We start from the raw sequence: 18,569 nt of genomic DNA on the forward strand, positions 1-18,569 counted from the left end.
TCTAGCAAAATTGACTCATCTTTCTACTGTCAGCATTGTGTGATCGACGGGAATAAAGGCAAGATATTCCTTAACAAAGCCTTACGCCAATATGGCGTTCCGGTAGCCACTGAACCGATTAGAATCCGCACTTTGCCAGCAAAATTTAAAGCAAAAAAGGTTTAGGTGCTCGTTACCAAATTAAATAAGTCAGTTGCGTGATTTGCGTTATTGAAGGTGTCTTTTAAAGCACTTTGCACAGAGATCTTGCGGCATTCAAGTGAGCATCTCCCACTCATTGATTTTGCGTTTAACATCGCAGTACATGTCACGACAGGATGAATTTCACGCTCGAAATGGCTTGACCAACTTACAATTTCCTGGTGCCATGGTCGCTTACAAATTAACACACTCTTGGCCTATATCTACTTTGAAACGGGGAAAGGCTGCTAGATTCAGCGTGCTTATCACAAGTGGGATGTTTCCGACCTTGATGTGAACTCGCTCGGATCGGTAGTTGATGTAGGTGCAAGTATCAGAGGTGATGAGCCTTCACCTCGACAACCTCGTCGTGCCTTGTACTTAGCATAGTCAGGTATGAGTCGACGCTCAAAACGGTCTTATGCTTGGCTTGTAAGGCTTGAAGATAAGCAAAATGGCGTGCTTTTCTCATTCAAAGCTCAAATTGAATCTGATACTCATCGACACTCTTGCCTGATCCGAATACTTAAGGTAAAACCCTGATGTACGATACGAATTTCATCAACAACTGCTGCTTTAAGCACGGGCAACACTACGTGTCGGTTGTCGCTAATTGAATATCGCGCGATCGAATTACTTTAGGTAAAGTAAAAGGTCCGCACGCATAGATCTAACGGCTCTGTTCCAGTATTGTGAATATCTTTCGTCGGTTTGACATCGTAATCGCGGTGTGACTCTTGTGCTTGCAGTCGAGCAAGCTGGACTCCTGATAACTTATTCAGTTTGTACGTGATTATCTGGATAGAGTCAGCATATCACCAACAAACTTCAAGGTTGGGTATCGCAACACTTTTCGTCGATGATACAGAGCACGAGTTGGACGCTGGCTGAGGTGCCTGATCTGGACTCGGGGGGAGGGGGTCACTATGACCTTGTCCAGCGGAAAACAGATCAGTATCCCCATCCAGTATTTCTTGCAGTGCGTTGGTAGCGAGAAGTGCGCCTTTTCAAAGATCGGAGATGCATTCGTCTACTACATTAATAAAAGATGCTTACCCGGTGCAAGGATGCCCTGAAAGCAGCAGAAAATCGTATCAAATCAGTACTGCGCAACTGTACAAAATTCACGTCGCACTTTGTGATTGTGAATATCCTTAAGTACCGAAGCATCGCTAGTTTGGAAATGATTGGACTCCGTGACGGAGACGTCTTTTGTTTTATACACATTGGCTGCTAGCGGCTCCTCAGATGATAGAGACGACTTTAAATGAGAGATAATTAAACGCACATGTTGACTCTAAATTTAAATTAAATTTACCTAATTTATAACTAACAAAAAAGAGGAAGTCGATTTAGGCCAGCTATTCTGCTCCTCAATACGCATGCTATCCACAGCCGTGGTAAGCACTTGCAGCTCAAATCGGCGCTTGTCGCCCTTGCGCCATCAATTTTCTGTGGACTCAAGCGCCTGATCGTCAGCTTGTTCCTTGTATTTAATGTCCTTGATATGCGGCCGAGGCGCCACAGGCTCTCACAGTGGCGAGTCCAATCTCAAATCCAGCACCGTTGTTATAATTGTGGTAATTCGCTAAAACTTGCTAGAAGCATGATATCAAGTTCTCCTCGCTGATCGGATAGGCGAACTGTTTTACCAGTTCCTTGCTCTTGTTTATGTACACAGCTCATAATCTGGATTTCTCATCATTGTCGCGAAGAAGCGTCGACGAAGTAGACAAAGATCTCCAACTCGAAGTGCTAACTACAGACGCGCCCACGCATCCTTGGCACTGTCGACAGGTCAAACCAAAGTAAACACTAAGTCCTCGACTGCAAGATTTATGATCGCCATGCTTTTGTATATTTTCCTCTTGATAGTCGACTGATCCAGCGCATTCTAATTATATGAATTCCTGCAGCACAGAGCATCCTAGACCTCCTTGAGGTTCTTGGTTGGTCTTTGTTCTCGACTCTTACTCCGTGCGTGCGCTGACGCAGACTCGTAGTCAAAGCTTCCTTCGTGCAAAATGCACAGCATTATGGCTGCATTTATGACATCGGCTTTCAACCTCGAGGCACAATAAAAATATTTATCTGACGTGTACGTGCACCGACCCCCCCCCCCGTTACCTTCTTCCTCTACTACATTTCTATATATCAATTATTATTTTGCCTTAAGGTTAAGATTATCTTGCCATTTGTTTAAATGTGCATGTAATAAAAAATTCTAAAATGTACGTCACTCAGCCCCCAACATATCTTACATTATTTTTTCATTTTTTAGGTGTAGTATCTCACATTTCGCCAAGGGACGAGGCGCTGATGACGGCTCTATGTCACGTTTCAGTGCTCGAAATTGTGCAGGTGACGTAACCTGCGTGTCGATTACAATTACAGTACCTATGTAAACACAACATGTCCCGTCACTGTACAGTAACTCCAAACTTTCCAAGAATCATATGATACTTGCTCTTCAAACTGGCAGTGGAATGTCGACAAGGAGGTGTCATTACTACCTCTATAACTACTTCTCACTCTGAGTGAGCTCATTAATCATTTCATTCTGATTGCAACACTTCAGCTTTAAGTAATGATGGGACACGAGACCACAACTGCCGCTTTGGGTCTGAATGAGCACGGAATTCAAAACGACTGCAAAGTGTTTCACAATCTAACGTACGAACAGCTTGCAGACCACGAAAAGAAATACAACGAAGGCACATTTGTGGCAAATGGCACTTTTGCTGTCGACACCGGAAAGTTTACTGGTCGTTCGCCCAAGGATAAATTTATTGTCAAGCAGAAACCATCCCAAGACAACGTCTGGTGGGGCTCAATTAATCAGCCTACGACACCTGAGGTGTTTGATGCACTGTATGCTAAGGCCTCGAAGCACTTTAGCACTGTGGATCGCATATACGTATTTGATGGTTATTGTGGTGTGAACGAGAAGTCCCGCTTGAATGTGCGCATCATTACTGAGCTAGCGTGGCAACACCACTTTGTCACCAATATGTTTATTCGCCCTAAGTTTCAGAGCGTTGTGAAAGACTTTCACGCCGACTTCACGGTCATAAATGCGTGCAGCATTGTCGATGAAGACTGGAAAGCACACGGACTTCACTCGGAAGTGTTTGTGATTTTTAATATCGAAAAGCACTTGGCAATAATCGGCGGTACGTTTTACGGGGGTGAAATGAAGAAGGGAATCTTTAGTATGATGAATTATTATCTGCCGCTAAATGGTGTGATGGCCATGCACGCTTCAGCGAATATCGGCAAAGCAGGCGACACAGCCATCTTCTTTGGACTCTCTGGAACGGGCAAGACGACGCTATCTGCCGATCCAAAGCGCGAGCTTATTGGTGACGACGAACATGGCTGGGACGACGAGGGTGTATTTAATTTTGAGGGCGGTTGTTACGCCAAGACGATCGATTTGAGCAAAGAGAACGAGCCAGATATTTTCGATGCAATCCGCTCAAACGCTATGTTAGAGAATGTATGGATTGACGCCAATAATGAACCTGACTACTTCAACTCAAGCAAAACAGAAAACGGTCGTGTATCGTATCCGATATACCACATTCCACACCACCAGATGAATTCTCGTGGTAATCACCCAAACGCCGTAATCTTCTTAACGTGCGATGCATATGGAGTGCTTCCTCCTGTATCGAAGCTTTCGGCGGGTCAGGCGCAATACCATTTCCTTTCGGGTTACACGGCCAAGGTGGCGGGTACAGAGCGTGGCGTCACTGAGCCACAGGCGACGTTCTCGACCTGTTTTGGAGCTGCGTTTATGACGCTGCATCCGACCAAGTATGCAGATCTATTAAAGACAAAGCTACAGGAACACAACACGAACGTGTACTTAATCAACACCGGCTGGACTGGTGGCGTTTACGGTGTGGGCAAGCGCATGAAGCTGCTGTACACGCGCAAGTGTGTGGATTCAGTGCTTGACGGCAGTATCAATAAGTCAACGTTTGTGAAGGATCCTTTGTTTGGTTTTGAAATTCCGACGATGGTGGAAGGCGTGCCATCCGAAATTTTAAGCCCAAAAGTTTCGTGGACGGACAAGGCCGCTTTCAACGAAACAGCTCACAATCTCGCCAAGTTGTTTAAGGAGAATTTCAAACAGTTTATTTTGCCAGACAACGACCTGTCAGTGTACGGCCCGACCGTGTAGCGGCTGGCTGAGATCCGTTTTTCGTCCACATTTATCATATGAATCAGAAGTAGACTTTGATTTAAATAGTGTCGTTTGCATCATTGCTAAGCTGCCTTGTGTTTTGTCCTGTATAAGCGACACAAGTCTGAAGTGTACTTTAACAGGTCAAGATTCGTGGAATTTTTCACGCTTCTGTGCATTACCCGTAAGTTTATCATTTATGTGTAGCTTTGGGTGCCACTTTCGTAGTGATAGCAAGTACAAAGTTGTGAACAATACTTGCCAGTCTTTGGCAGTTCAGTTAGAAGTTGATTGTATGGCTTGTTGATCTTATGATACAGTGTGCAAAGCTGTATAACTGGGCCCGCTCAAATACCGCAGCTCTGTGATGTCACTGACTTGCACGCTATACAATTCGTTGTCAGGAGATTTTTGGAAAGTCACGGATTCGTCTTTAACTTTAAGGTCCCAACTTGACAACTCGAGTATAGTACACGTTGCATTTGTAGACTGCACCTGCCCGCATTTCCAATCACTTAGCACAGGCTGGCATGTTTCGAGACACAGCGTGAGCGTTTTATAAGCAATAACGTCCTTCAATGCGAAGCGTGAAATGTTGGCAGATGCAGCAGGGAAAATTATCAATGCATTGGACAGATTCTGATCACAATATATGCATTGTTAGTATAAACTCTCAGTTTGCATGCTCAGGCAAAGTAAACGTACCAAAGCCTTTGTATAATTCTCATTTGAATCTTGTGTCTTCTCATCAAGCACAGTTGCTACGATTTCGTAAGACCGCTTCCACCTTTCTCCATGCTTGCTATTTCGCTTGTGGTCATTTCCAGAATACGAGACTTTAGAAATTTCATCGCTCTCGACTATTTGGCTGAAAGAAGATGCTGTCTGATGGGTTTGGCTCAGGGATTTATATCGTTGGTAACTTGACGATGCAGGACCGTACTTTGCTAATTCGGGTGCTGGTAGTCTCTTAGCAATCCAGTTGTCGGTCTTGGACTCTACCACTTCAGGATCATGCTCAATAGAAGTCTGTTCTCCAGTGATTTCGTCAAAAAGTACATGACTTTTTGCTCGGGGATAGCCTCGGGGACCAGCAGTAGAACCTCCAATTTGTATATCCACCGATGATGCCATGTTTCCTCGCTTCGTAACGCTTGAAGCGCTATCTTGCTGTGGTAAAGCAATATCTTTTGCAGGTAATTGTACCAGCGACGTGTTATTTACCTCCGTTCTTTTTTTCTGTCGTTTCCGGTTTCGTTGTCTCAATCGTCGTCGTCTTCTTCGACTTTTGTTCTTTGTCTGTGCTGGTGCGGTTGCCTTGCTTTCTGAGCCCATTAAAACTTTGGCAAGGCTAACATCTTTTATAGGTGGTCGAGATACTTGGGGAGGAAATTTATCTTCGGATTCGTTGTTTTCCGAAGTCTCATTCGAGCATTCACTACTACTACTGTCGCAACTCGAGCTAGAGCTGGAACTCTGCACTTCGATACGCTTTTGCGCAGTTATCCTACAACTTTCAGTATCTGCTTTCGACCGACTTTTGACAACCTTCTTTCTGTCTTTTGGTGCCCTCATTTTCTTAATAGATTGCTTCAGCTCCATCTTGCTAAGTTTCCGCTTTCTTTTCCTCGGTTTTTCAACTTCGCTTTCAGAATCTGTCAAAAATCTATTGGTTTTGTCTCCTATTAGTGGACAATCAACAGTAATCGTATCGTTATCTCGCACGATGCGGATGCTTTGCGTGGCCAAAAGCGGCAATTCCTCCAGACGCATTTCCAGCCCCATGGAGCATCGCTTGTGCAATTCAAACTCACGCAGAAGCGCATATGACATATCACCGACAAGCTTCGCGTCATGCGGAACTAGATACCAACATGATGAGAATCCATAGCGTCGCTGCACATGACGTCCGACTTCGTCAGTAAACACGAGTCGAACGCGCACATTCATCAGGGTGACTGATGGATACGTTATTCCACGGTGTTTTGACCAATCAAGAACATAATACTAATCTGACTTGACAATGGATCGCATCAAGCAATTGCATGCACACATTAGCGCGTCTCCAGCATCTCCTCCTTCAACAAACGTATTCGTAGCCCCAAGAGCAGAAGGCTGCCCACAAAACGTCTATAAAACAGTGCTTTTACCTGCTGCACTTGAATTTGTCGTGGAATTAGCTGCTGCATTTCAGCAAGATGTTCAGCATGTGATACAAAATAGCTTACCCAGCTTCAATTCTAATGAGTTGCTGACCAAAAGAATAATGCTGTTCAGCTACACTCAAGACGTCATACACGACGGCTTGAAATGTTACAAAGCGAAGTAAAGCCTTTTTTTCTGGAGGATACGCGAGCGATCCGAGAAGACAAAGCGTGGCGTATCGACCCATTACCTCCCGCACTGATGGACCGGCGAGTTGATATCGGAGATGTTTCTCCTGTCAATCATGTACATTTATTACGTGCTCTAAATTCTGGAGCGCAGGTGCAGTCCTCCAAAAAATTAGGAATTGGTCAAAGTGGAAAGCTGATGTTTCCGTTGTGCTGTGTTTACATCATGAAGGGTGTGCAAGTGGATTTTGACGACGGACACTGTCCGACATGGAACAATACGATTTGGGGCCATTTTAATTTAATGCAAGCAGTGAGAGGCCTACTAGTAGCATCGGGGGAGACGATGGTAGCGAATCCAGCACTTCTTATTGTTCGTCCAAGAGCCTGGAATATGGATGAGCCGGTTCGTGGACAGCTTAATAGTTTGTTTACTATTGTCCATAACACTCTTATGACAGCATGTTGTGGTAAACGGTCGACATGTGCCGGGAGCGCTATTTGATTTTGGGATGCACATGTTTCACAAGTATGTTTGATTCTTGATCTCGCTAACAAAAACTTAAATATGCATACCTGACATCAAATATATCAGCGGTAAGCGCTTAGTAGATACCGCAAAGGGGCCTTATTTGTATCTTTCCAAGGTATGACGATCTAGTGCATTTAAGTCGCGACTTGTGGGCGATGCCTTATTTGCTTTCAATAGCTGGAAGGGTACAAAGAAGCCGCGTTGTGGAGAAGAATATTTGAGTACACGGAAAAAAAACTCGAGTTTGCTCCCGTATGCTTGACTTTTGCTGCTTCTATTTGGAACTATTGACTGAAGATTAGCTGGAATAGGGAATCATCAAGGCCACAGTGTTGATCGAAAATATTTTTGCTGCGTTCGAGATGGAAGAGATTCTCTATGAGCTTCGTCACCACTCTTGTGGCTTAAATTGTGGTATGTGGGACTACACGGCGTCCATTGTAGTAAACTTCCGCCATCAAGTTGAATTTGTGCTGCCAGACCGTCAGCAGTATGTATCAATGCAATCGAGTTATCTCAGGTATGGATAATAATGTCGCTTGCAGCTATATTAGATTGCGTTGACTTGTTTGACATTGACTCAGGAATTACATGAATCTACTAATCTCCACCTGCAAGCGTCGTGAAGCACCCGCAACTACTGGGATGGTTCCCTTTGTTCTGTCGAAGTTACCATCTGGAGTATTACAAGCTGAAATTATCAAAAAAATAAAGTCGGGTAAGATGATGGAAGCTTTGGCGGGGTCTGACGGTGCGCTGGTATATGACGTCGCACTCACTATGCCTGTGGCCGAAGTATTCACAACAGCGCGTCAACGCAAGAAAAAGGCTGACTTTCTTTTCTTAAGAGCTGTAAATGAAGAAATGGTGGCTCAAAAATTGCTCACACTTCCTCGTGGAGACGTATCCTTACGGTCCGTAGAATTGAATGTACGCGTTGCGCTTTTATATGTGCTTCACTGGCTTTACGGACAAGGCACTGTCGTCGTAAATGGATGCATTGAAGACTCAGCAACTGCTGAGATTTCACGTGCGCAGTTATGGCAATGGGTTTATCATCGTGTGCCAATCGCCGAGACGTCGCAGCAAGTCGATGCCTTGTAAGTACAGTCGTAGCCAAAATTGGGTTGTTGCACGCGCTTGATGATTTTGCTCTTTCTGCCGTTTGTGCATATTGTAGTCTTATCAATAGGATGCTACAAATGGTTTCAGATGAAGAAAATCGAGATGAGCGGCACATCCCTCAGTACATTAAAGCAGCTCGGCGGCTCGTATTTCTCTTGGCAACAATGCGTTTCCCACCAACGTTTCTTACAACGTTTCTTCAAGAGAATAAAGTAATCGTGCACAATCTCGAGCGTGAGGCGGAAGGCTTGAAGTAGACTCACAGATTAAACAGAGTTACTACGACAGCTGAGCGTAATGAAGTATATTGAACTGCTACATATCTATCAGTAACAATAGATGGGAGAAGGATATGTATGGTAAGGAACCACATATTATGCAAAGCTTTCCATGGATGTGGGCGTGTTGCTAACCACTTCATACCCTTTACCTTTCGGTGAAATCACAGCGTTGTCCTTATCGCGTTTCACAAAACTCTTGACAACCAGATTTCGGTCCAAAATTTGATGTAATTCCTCATCTGCAATGCCACCGCTTTCGACGCCCTGACGAATTTCAACGTCATCCTTTAACAGCTCCTCCAACTCTGCATTTGTAAGTTTGGCGCTCTCATCTGGCGTCGTTCGCTGCTTGAATCCTCCGCGCTGAATAACGACGCGCTCTAATTTTCGTTTTTCGAAAGCGCGCTGAGTCATGCGGTCTTCGAAAGAGTTTTCAGTCACAAGACGATAGACGATGATCTCGTTCTTTTGACCAATTCGGTGACAACGATCCATGGCTTGATTGTCCTGCTGTGGATTCCAATCTGAGTCGTAAAAAATGACTGTGTCAGCTGCAATTAAATTAATTCCAAGGCCACCAGCGCGTGTCGACAGCATGAAAACAAATATGTTGTCATCCTCGTTTTCTGCGACCGATCCAGCAGAAACCTTGTTAAATTTTTCCATTTGATCCACACGATCCATCAATTTCGTGCTTCCATCAAGCCTGCAGTAGCTGTATTCGCGCATGCAAAGGTAGTCTTCTAATATGTCAAGCATCCGTGTCATCTGGCTGAAGATAAGGACTTTGTGACCCTTGCGCTTGAGCTGCCACAACATTCTATCCAGAATATTTAACTTTCCCGAAGCTTCCACGATCTTTTCGTCGGTCACAACATCTCCACTAGCCGTCAAAGGCTCATCAAACAGATAGGGGTGTAAACAGCACTTCCGCATTTGAATCATTTTATTTCGCAAGGTTGTCGTATTAAATCTCTTTTGGGTCTGAAATTTGCCATACTTTTTCTCCATTGCCTTCGCGAGCGTATTGTTGCGAATCATATCGTAATACTCTCTTTGCATCGCAGTCATGGAGCAGTAAACGAAAATCTCTGTCTTTGAGACCATTTCCTTCACAACATCTGCCTTGAGCCGACGAAGAAGAAAAGGACGAAGAATTTCATGTAATTTAGCAATGACTTCGACCTTTTTTTCACCCTGTAAGACATCTTGTGCAGCTACTGACTCACCTGCTGCTGCAGCTGTGGCAGCAGCATCAGGAGTGAATGAAAACCAGCTCTCAAATAGCTCGAGATCATCGAAGACATCAGGAAGAATGAAATTCAGTAACGACCATAACTCTGTCAGATTGTTCTGCAGCGGCGTACCAGTCAACAACAACCTATTCTCGGAACGTCCTCGTTTAAGCTCACGAACTAGTTTGCAATCCATATTCTTCAATCGATGGCCTTCATCGATAACCATGTACTTCCACACGAATCCCGAGGAAGCAAATGATTTCGCATCAGACATCATAACTTCATATGATGATATGACCACAGGAAAGTCAACGTCATTCTTTCTCAAGCGGTTCAACACATGGCTACGCATTTCTTTTCGATCAGGTTTCGTGCCGTGATAAATGATCACTGGCATGCTAGGAGCCCATTTGCGAAACTCTGTTGCCCAGTTCATTAGTGTCGACAAGGGAGCGACGATGAGGTGCGGACCTCGTACTCCAAGCGCTTTAAGATGAGCCAAGAGACCGATAACTTGAATTGTCTTACCTAAACCCATTTCATCTGCAAGAATTCCATTCAAACCGTTTTCAAATAAGTTGCAGAGCCATCGAATGCCCTCTAACTGGTAATCACGTAGTATACCACCCGTGAGAAGTCGAGGCTGCTCAAATTTTGCCTTCTTGGGCTGCTGACGTGTATCAAAAGACGTGTCACCTTGCACCTCGAGCAATTTATCAACACCCTTTCTAGTTTTGTTAGACTTCTTTGTCGTCTTCCGGCCGCGTTTGCGCTTGCCATTTGTGAGTTGCTCTTGTTCGTCCTCCGACTTTAAGTCATCATCGAGGGTGGCAGCGCTTTCCATGTTGGAAAATAAAAAACTTGAGTAAAGACTGGCTTTCTCCAAAAGCGAGTCAAGCTTTGAAATCTTCTCGCCCGTTGCTTTCACATCCTCCGCTTCCACAGGCGCTTCTTTAGCCGCACGTTCCTTGCGCTCTTCTTCCTCAATCTTTTTCATTGCAACGAAGTCGAATATGGGCTGATGCGGCGCCGTATCGTCTGTATATGCGCTAGTAACCATCACTTTTGTTTTGAAGGTACGTGACGTTGACGATGATATCACTTTGGGCGCTAGAATGCGGAATGAGCTGGTGCTGGTGGCCACCGGCGCATGATTTAGAAACGACTCATTTTAAACCAATAACACAATGGTTACTTCTTTATCGCGTCGTTTCGAAATTCGGAAAATCAAAGTTGTTGAATGGCATGATGCAGCATTTCACGCTGTTGGTGCTAATCAGCTTTTACTTGGCCGTTGTAGAATCAAAGAATTACAAGAATGAGAGACCATGTTTAAGCTCACAAGATGCTAAGGTTGAGATCAACAAGCGAATGGCTGTTGGAAGCTGGGACCAAGCAAATCACGAATCAGCCATTGTTGACACAAGCATTGTACCTGATTGTTTGGTACGCTGCTGTAATCTTTTTTGTGGAAGAGCTTTGTTTGAAAAAGATGCTTCGTCCATTAGGATTTATGCCTTGATGTGATGCATTCAACAGATTCACAGGTGTCAACTAATGGCGCAGAACCGCTAGAGCAGCTTGTAAAGGTAACCCACCGCAAGCACAAGTTTCCAGTACTTGCCACAATTTGCTCGCTGACATTTCTTGCGGCAATTGTCGCTCTGCTCATTATATGCACGAGCTAGAGGTATGGATAACGTTTTAGATTGTCGCAAAAGTAATTGTTGGACTCGAAGAACGCAAAAGAAAAACAGTTCAATGACCTCCCGTTTCAGCAATCTGGAAAGCATATTACCGCTACAAGTGATCAACATTAGTTATAGTTTTTAAACGAGCTGCAGCGTACGTACGAGTGTGCGAAGGATAGGATAGTTATCACAATAACTAACAAGAAAAAAGCAGAATAATTAAAAATGAAGATATATTATTTTGTTGGATATCGAAAATATGCAAAAGCGTTCATAAAAACTTTGATTAAATCATGCAATGCATCACTAGATTCATCTAATGCGAGCTCGTTGAGAATGACGAGCTTATGCATAATAACAGCTTCAACTTCAGGCGTGTAACACATTCTTCAACATGATTAAATTTTACGCACCTAAAATAGTCAGACTTTTCGAATTGGTATTGAATAATTCTCTGATTTCTATGCAAAATTAAGCTTTGAAGGCAGGTTACCCCTCAGTTTGAAATAATGGTGCACTTATCGACCTTCGCAAAACGTATTGCGTGGCGCTCGAATGACAGTTTGTCGATATTTCTCCGGTTTCAGAACCTTTTATGTCGAAAGCCAAGATATCTTGCGTAGAAAAAGAGGTGGGCATCAAGGCACTACATATTTTTGCTGTGGACAGCATCGCGATTTGGAAGTTCTGATGAGGCTTTTTCAAAGCACACAATGCAATGAAGTGATTCACGTTAACGATGATGACACCTCATTCCAGAATTATGAGTGAATCGTATATCTTGAAAAAAGCCGGTGGAAACGATCGGCGCTAATATATGTGCCGTCGACATAAAAAATGAATGCAATGAATTAACTAACCTTTGCTACGCCAATAGTTGATATTTTTCGTGAAAGATGCTATCGATACATCTATATCCGCTATGTCCCTGGTCAAATCCAATATGTGCTCAAACAACTATGAGCACCACTTGAGTATTTGATCACCATTGGCTAGGCCCGATTATGTTTCTACCAAACAGCTAGTAAGCTCTACTGAGCAAGCATGACACAGGACATCTCTTAGTGAAAACCCTTAATCTTGCATTGATACAATATATTAGATCTTGACGATTATTGCCTCTTCAATAACACACATGCGGCTATTGGAAGATGGCAAGTCATTGCTACTTTTACGTGTGCCGCGATATGTATCTTCTCGTTCAAATTCTTGTTTGACGTCTTTAACTTGAACTCCCTGCACCTAGAAAACTTTTCAATTCGCTCCATAATTTCGAGGTTTTGCTCACAAACACGCCAGAACCGCGGAGAATTAGTGGTTTACTTTGACTTCCAAAAAAAACTACAAATTGCTATAGGAGTGAAAGAAAAACAATTTTGTTATCCTCTTTAATTTTCTTGGAAAAAATTAGAATTCGTGATTACTTAGTTAATTGAAACTTGAAGAAACAACAGGCCAAAAATTACACAGTAGCTTGAAGGGAGTTTTGGCCTTGCCGTTGTTGCTGTCGAACATGCTGCTCCTGAAGAGAGAGAGACAGCATGCGCAAACGCTGAAGTTCTTCCTCTAGAACAAAGCCCTGCTTACGCTCGTCCATGTAGCGGGTCTCGAGCTGCCCACATCGGTGCCGCAATTCGTCATTTTCTTCCGACAAGCACTCAATTTCCAAGGCTCGATGTCGCGCCTCGCGATCCGCTGCGTTAATTAGCGAATGGAGTTTTTCATTGGTAGCTGTCAGTGTGTCTACCTTCATAAGAAGTTCTCGCTTTCAGTATGATTAAGCAGAGGAGATTAGATCGAAAGTTCCATGAAAATACACAACAACATTTATCGTACCATTTCATTGTCTCGGGTCTCACTGCCATCACTGTTACCCATATAGGAACAATTGTGAGTTTTTTCAAAGGTTGTGAAAAAATGAAATGGCAACGTACAGGTTAAGTTTTTGACGTTTGAGCTCGTTGATTTGCGATGGAATTATCAAAAGTTGTTGTTGCTGCTCCTGAAGCACGCAAATGATTTCTTTCAGATCGTGTTGTTGTCGGATAAGTGATGCTATCGTTTGCTGCTGTTGCACAAATTGGGCAGTTGTAATGGTGATGGAGTTTTTTGGCGACTTGTACAAAGAAACCTGCACTGGCGACTTGTCTTGTTCAGCAGAAATCGAAGTATTTGCAACTGAAGACTGATTGTCGGGAATCGCCAAGCTAGTCATGGACCTAACTTGGCTAGCGCTCGCCAGTGCGCAGTCACCAACCGACGCTGCAGGAATCGCAGACTTTGACAGTGTATTCGAGCTCTCCGTCATCAAATGAGGCAGCAAGCCGCGGCCCGGTTGCTGTTGCAAATTTCGAGAAGAAGTCATCATTTCCACAGGCTTTAATCCTCCGCGCGTCGGACTTTCACTTCGTCGTCGAAAACGACGTAATGCTGACGATTTTTGAAGGCGCGACAAAGATCGAGTTGTTCGTTTTGGCTTGGTGCGCCGTTCGAGATTATCTAAACTGTGCTGCTGCGGCATTACATTCGAGGAATCCTCAACTGTTGTTGTTGTGACGAAACGATGATCGTTCAACTGTTTTTAAAAAACAAATAAGTAAATTTCCAGCGCAAGCAGCCTTAGCACCTAACACTTACGTCGTCGGCATTCTTCCTACACGTTGGCGAGTCCGATGCCATCTCAATTATAGTGAAACGCCCTCGACGCCTGATTCTACAATGCACCTAAACGCATTAACAAAGTACGCGCGTCTTGTCGACGCAAACAAGCAAAGCACGAATGACAACGAACCGGCGCGTTCTCTGATTCATTTTCTTAGGAGACGAGTATTTTCGAGACGGCGAGCTTGGAGCAGTCATCGCGCATGGCGTTGAGATCGATACTTTGACCACAGATTCTACCACAGAATTTGTCACCTAGGATCTCAGGATATCAGTGATACATACACCCAGTAAGGTAAATAAAAATATGTTGTTCGCACTTCGGTGGCATTAGTGATTGAATCTTCTATCGGAACCGACTTGACCGGCTGCTTGAGCGATTTTTCAGCCACCAGAACGGAGCTCACAGCCAAATCACAAGCAAATTTATTACTTTGATTGATATTTTCACGTAGTTGAGAAGGTGAGAGTGCGTCGCCAGTCGTTGAAGAGAAGTCCTCGGTAGATATTTCGTCGTCAAGAAATGTGGACGATGACATACGCGTCGAGGATGGCGAGGCTGGAATGATTTCGGTTATAGTGAAACGACCTTTTTGCTGTACCCGTTTGCGCCGCGACTCGGTCATCCTCTGGTTGGCGCAATGACGCTTTCGTAAAGTACCTGACTTTAAGAGCCTGCCTGACGCACATAACTGTACGCTTTGGATTTTAGGGAAAATTTTGACAAAGTTGCAAACAATGAGACGAGCAACATAACAAATCTTTCAGATTATATAAAGTGACAAAGTGCGTGTGTTTCTTAAGAATGCGTTGAGCAAGAGCGCCAGACAGCTGGCGTCTCCTTGTGTTGCAAAAGGAATTCAATCATTAAGACGCAAAGCATGCTGTGCCATTTACTTTTCTTAGAAATTGATTGGTTTAGATGCCTTATAAAATGTTCAATTGGCTTCTTTTCTGTGAAGAAGTTTCGCAGAATCAGCTAGGAAAAGCGTGATTACTATAAGTGTGTATATAAATTGTACAGTACACGTTGTATGACCAATGAGGTCGATAGGGAAATCATAGAAGCGTGGATGCCTGCAAATTGCGTACGCGAGCTGAGGCACACAATAGAAATTGGCCCGCAGTGATTCGCTCAAAAAATTTTAGCTTCTCCTTTGAAGTCAGTAGAATATTGTCGTTAGTTTGGTAATTTAGCTTAAATTGCTAATCTATTTGCCTCATGAAGTATTGCGAGTATATTACATTAGAAGACATTCCAAATATTATTATCATGTCATAATTTTCTCTTCTTCGTTAAGAATTAAAATGGCTGTTTATGCAGCTGTCGACCTTACTATCATCATTGCCTTTTTTTGCCTTCCCGACAATAACAAAAAAATGCGTCAATTCACTATTGCCCAGCTCCACGGATATGTTTGCATCAGTATGAACTGTATTATGGTGTGTGTACAGTACATTAATTTTCCGAGAGTCTTAGGGCTAAGCTCAGAAATATTAAGGTATGGTATGTGATGAAGTTTTTCTGGACTAATGGTACGGATGGGGGATGGTAAAAGAGAGGTCTAACACTTCGCAGTGAATAGAGTTTTATTATTGCCAGTCAAACAAACTCCATAACAACTAACCGTCGATTTTTTCTATCAAAGAGCAAACGAGGCACCTAATAACCCGGATTCGCTCTGGACATGTCCTCCAGTTCGCGCCTGCCTTAAGAGGTAGACAAGGTACGCCTGATTAGACGGTACGAGCACCCATGAGACCTGTCGCTTAAGCACCATGTATGATGGGACTGCCTCTTTTAGAAAAATACCCATCTTGTGTGGGTCACTTAGCATGAAGGCATCTAGGGTGACATACTGGTGCACCAGCGCATATTCATGCTTGTTGAATGTCTCCAGACGATGAATACCCATTTGCCCACTGGGCCTCCAATTGATCAATCCTCTTGGTGTCAACTAAAGAGCAGAGTTTATTTGGCCTGTCTTGTTGTCCCGAAATGGTAGTTACACATCTCGTGTATCATCCTGTCAGAGAATACAATCATACTCAGACTCAGATATTCATTTGAGGACAAGCTCTACCAACTTCAGTTGGTTTGGTATGACCCGTAGATTTTTTAATTTATAAGCTCGAGTCATTTGACACATAGAAGAAGAGTTTAAAAACTCCACCCAGAAAGATGAGAGATCAATATGCAACCTCTTTTCCGGAAGCAATAACGATCACCATTTGCATGTATGGGTTGCATCAAACCTCCCGCACCCATCACCTCTACCGGGGAAGATGTGGGCGGTATGTTGAATGTAGAAGTTTTGGGATACGAAAATTGGTGTGTGTATGTGAGATGAAGCTCTTAAGGCGGAAGAGGTGATGAACCTTATTCAGGTAATGAAAGAAGTGAGAGATCTCTCAGTTACTAAGCGGTCTCGCAGATGCTATATTGGTGGTACAAGAAACTCTCACACCTTCAGTGTCCCTCTCTCTTTTAGCTGAGAGGTTATAAGGAATGACGGACGAGCCCCTCGCGGAAACACTCGAAGCCCAGTAGGGGCAAATCACCTATCCGGAATGAATTGACTTCTTTAATCTCTGAAGAAACCTCGTTGGAGAGCGACTCTGTCTTAGGGTTGCAAAGCTAATGCTGTTGGTTGTCAACATCAGCGTCCCAAGCTCTGCGAAGCCTTATAGAGCTCGGTAAATTCGGGGGCGTTGTGCTACTACCTACAATGGGAGACTGACAAAACAGCTGATTATACGCGTAATATTGTAAATGCAAGATTTGGACTCGAATTCCGTGTGTCTTGTGATAGTGTCGAAATTCGTTTGAGGCTTTTTTGAAATCTGTTGGCGCCGGCAGCTTAACACGTCGTCAGGTCACACACCTGGGTTCGAGATGCTTTTTGTCCTATTTAGTGCGTGGCATGAACTCCCATATAGATCGGCTAGATGTTAAAAGCTATGTTTCATGCACTATTCTTCTGGTGGAGCTTTGATAACAGCTCTGTTTGGAACTAGAAGCGCTTTTGCTTGGGGGAGCTTTGGAGCAGGACAATGGACTGTCTGAATTAATTAGCAACGAAGTCTCTGAATGCACTCTACGAAGTTTGGAGGCAGAAGCGGGGCGAGCCGTGTCATCCAGAGAAGACTGAAAGCAGCGATCGCATATCGCCGTCTCGAAAGTGAATTATTATTAAGATAGAAATGGGCGACAGTTTGTTGTGGTCCCAAAAGGGTGCCACTGATGGAATACTTAGTTGTAGCTGTACGCTGAAGACCCTGTGAACAAGCTGGTGGAGAGGAATGAAAGGGCGAGTGTCACGATCTCCTCTGTCAAATTTAATGAAGATATGCGACTAAAAGTCGCAGGTAGCACTTTTGGCGTTATTGAGATGATTGCAGATCACTGAGTACGAAGTGTAGTCAGTTATCCTAAAGGTCCGAAAGACTACTATATCTTTTCTCTTTTTCTTCTCACGACACGATGACCATGCGTATTGGCTTGGGATCGGGGAGTGTGTCACAAATGTGACATGACTCTCAAAACAAAATAGAAAGCCACACGTCAATGGCCCTGATCAAGGGAGAAGTATAGTATCATTGAGGCTTTCATCGAGTAAAGCAGGAGAGGTTTTGGCGCGAAAAAGTAAGTCTGCTATTCCGGCGCCTACATACTGTGTAAGAAAAGGATGGGGATGTTGGTAAGTGGCGAAATGTATGCTGCTTATAGTAAGCTAGAGCCGGTCACTATATAAACTAAATTGTCAGTTCCTGGAAAGGATACACTGCAAAATAGCACACTTTATTTGGCACATATGACGTTTTCATTAGTTGCTGTCAACTGCTTATAAGAAACAGTATTCTTTCGCTCACTGAGGCGAGTGGATGCTTTGAAAGGGGCTCGTTACCTCATCAAGACTGTCTTACGCACCGCGGCATTCAATTGCTTGTTTTTGATTTTTTTTAACGATGCGTCCGAGAGTATCAGATTTTGTGCTTGCGGGTCGACTGAGCAAGATAAATCATCTCACTGCCTTGTCAACAGAATGACGGGAGAGAGAGACGGCGACGTTATCCTCGAGGTTATTCCCGCAGTGGACGCTCTTCTTGAGCAGGACGAGATGTCCTTTAAAGAGTTTAGGGTGCCTTGAAGACAGGAAATTTAGCCAAGGTGGTCATTATACGACCAAACGAGGTGATTGGCTAGTCGTCGGTTCCGGATGAAGCTGTCCTGGAGGACAACAAGAGGATGCTGAGCGCACGAAGTGGATCTTTGATCCTGAAGAATCCCTCAAATCCGTACCAATCTTTGGAGAAAAAGTTTTGAGATCGTATA

General features: G+C 43.9%; 6 protein-coding genes across 6 annotated transcripts; 3 read left to right on the top strand and 3 right to left on the bottom strand.

The window, feature by feature from the left end:
• Nucleotides 1-2,770: 2,770 nt before the first annotated feature.
• PHALS_11473 (phosphoenolpyruvate carboxykinase) lies at nt 2,771-4,369 on the top strand (the record flags this gene model as incomplete). The annotated part of the gene is made up of 1 exon (XM_024726003.1): nt 2,771-4,369. One exon carries the CDS (start codon nt 2,771-2,773, stop codon nt 4,367-4,369), a length of 1,599 nt encoding a protein of 532 aa, XP_024571971.1.
• Nucleotides 4,370-4,681: 312 nt separating this feature from the next.
• PHALS_11474 (uncharacterized protein) lies at nt 4,682-6,322 on the bottom strand (the record flags this gene model as incomplete). The annotated part of the gene is made up of 2 exons (XM_024726014.1): nt 4,682-5,011; nt 5,078-6,322. The coding sequence occupies 2 exons, from the start codon at nt 6,320-6,322 to the stop codon at nt 4,682-4,684; spliced, it is 1,575 nt and encodes a 524-aa protein (XP_024571972.1).
• Nucleotides 6,323-6,395: 73 nt separating this feature from the next.
• Nucleotides 6,396-8,619, top strand: PHALS_11475 (malate synthase a; the record flags this gene model as incomplete). Its single annotated transcript, XM_024726026.1, has 9 exons — nt 6,396-6,581; nt 6,650-6,859; nt 6,938-7,111; nt 7,167-7,234; nt 7,301-7,352; nt 7,415-7,489; nt 7,549-7,757; nt 7,822-8,337; nt 8,418-8,619. 9 exons carry the CDS (start codon nt 6,396-6,398, stop codon nt 8,617-8,619), a joined length of 1,692 nt encoding a protein of 563 aa, XP_024571973.1.
• Nucleotides 8,620-8,736: 117 nt separating this feature from the next.
• On the bottom strand, nt 8,737-10,941 carry PHALS_11476 (swi snf matrix actin dependent regulator of subfamily a; the record flags this gene model as incomplete). Its single annotated transcript, XM_024726037.1, has 1 exon — nt 8,737-10,941. One exon carries the CDS (start codon nt 10,939-10,941, stop codon nt 8,737-8,739), a length of 2,205 nt encoding a protein of 734 aa, XP_024571974.1.
• A 185-nt stretch (nt 10,942-11,126) lies between these two features.
• On the top strand, nt 11,127-11,581 carry PHALS_11477 (uncharacterized protein; the record flags this gene model as incomplete). Its single annotated transcript, XM_024726048.1, has 3 exons — nt 11,127-11,327; nt 11,390-11,470; nt 11,570-11,581. 3 exons carry the CDS (start codon nt 11,127-11,129, stop codon nt 11,579-11,581), a joined length of 294 nt encoding a protein of 97 aa, XP_024571975.1.
• A 1,453-nt stretch (nt 11,582-13,034) lies between these two features.
• On the bottom strand, nt 13,035-14,987 carry PHALS_11478 (uncharacterized protein; the record flags this gene model as incomplete). Its single annotated transcript, XM_024726059.1, has 7 exons — nt 13,035-13,337; nt 13,409-13,439; nt 13,507-14,147; nt 14,210-14,285; nt 14,364-14,488; nt 14,554-14,862; nt 14,922-14,987. 7 exons carry the CDS (start codon nt 14,985-14,987, stop codon nt 13,035-13,037), a joined length of 1,551 nt encoding a protein of 516 aa, XP_024571976.1.
• Nucleotides 14,988-18,569: the final 3,582 nt, after the last annotated feature.

This window comes from Plasmopara halstedii, assembly GCF_900000015.1.
Source record: "Plasmopara halstedii genome assembly, contig: Scaffold_54, whole genome shotgun sequence".
Classification (NCBI taxonomy): Eukaryota; Oomycota; class Peronosporomycetes; order Peronosporales; family Peronosporaceae; genus Plasmopara; species Plasmopara halstedii.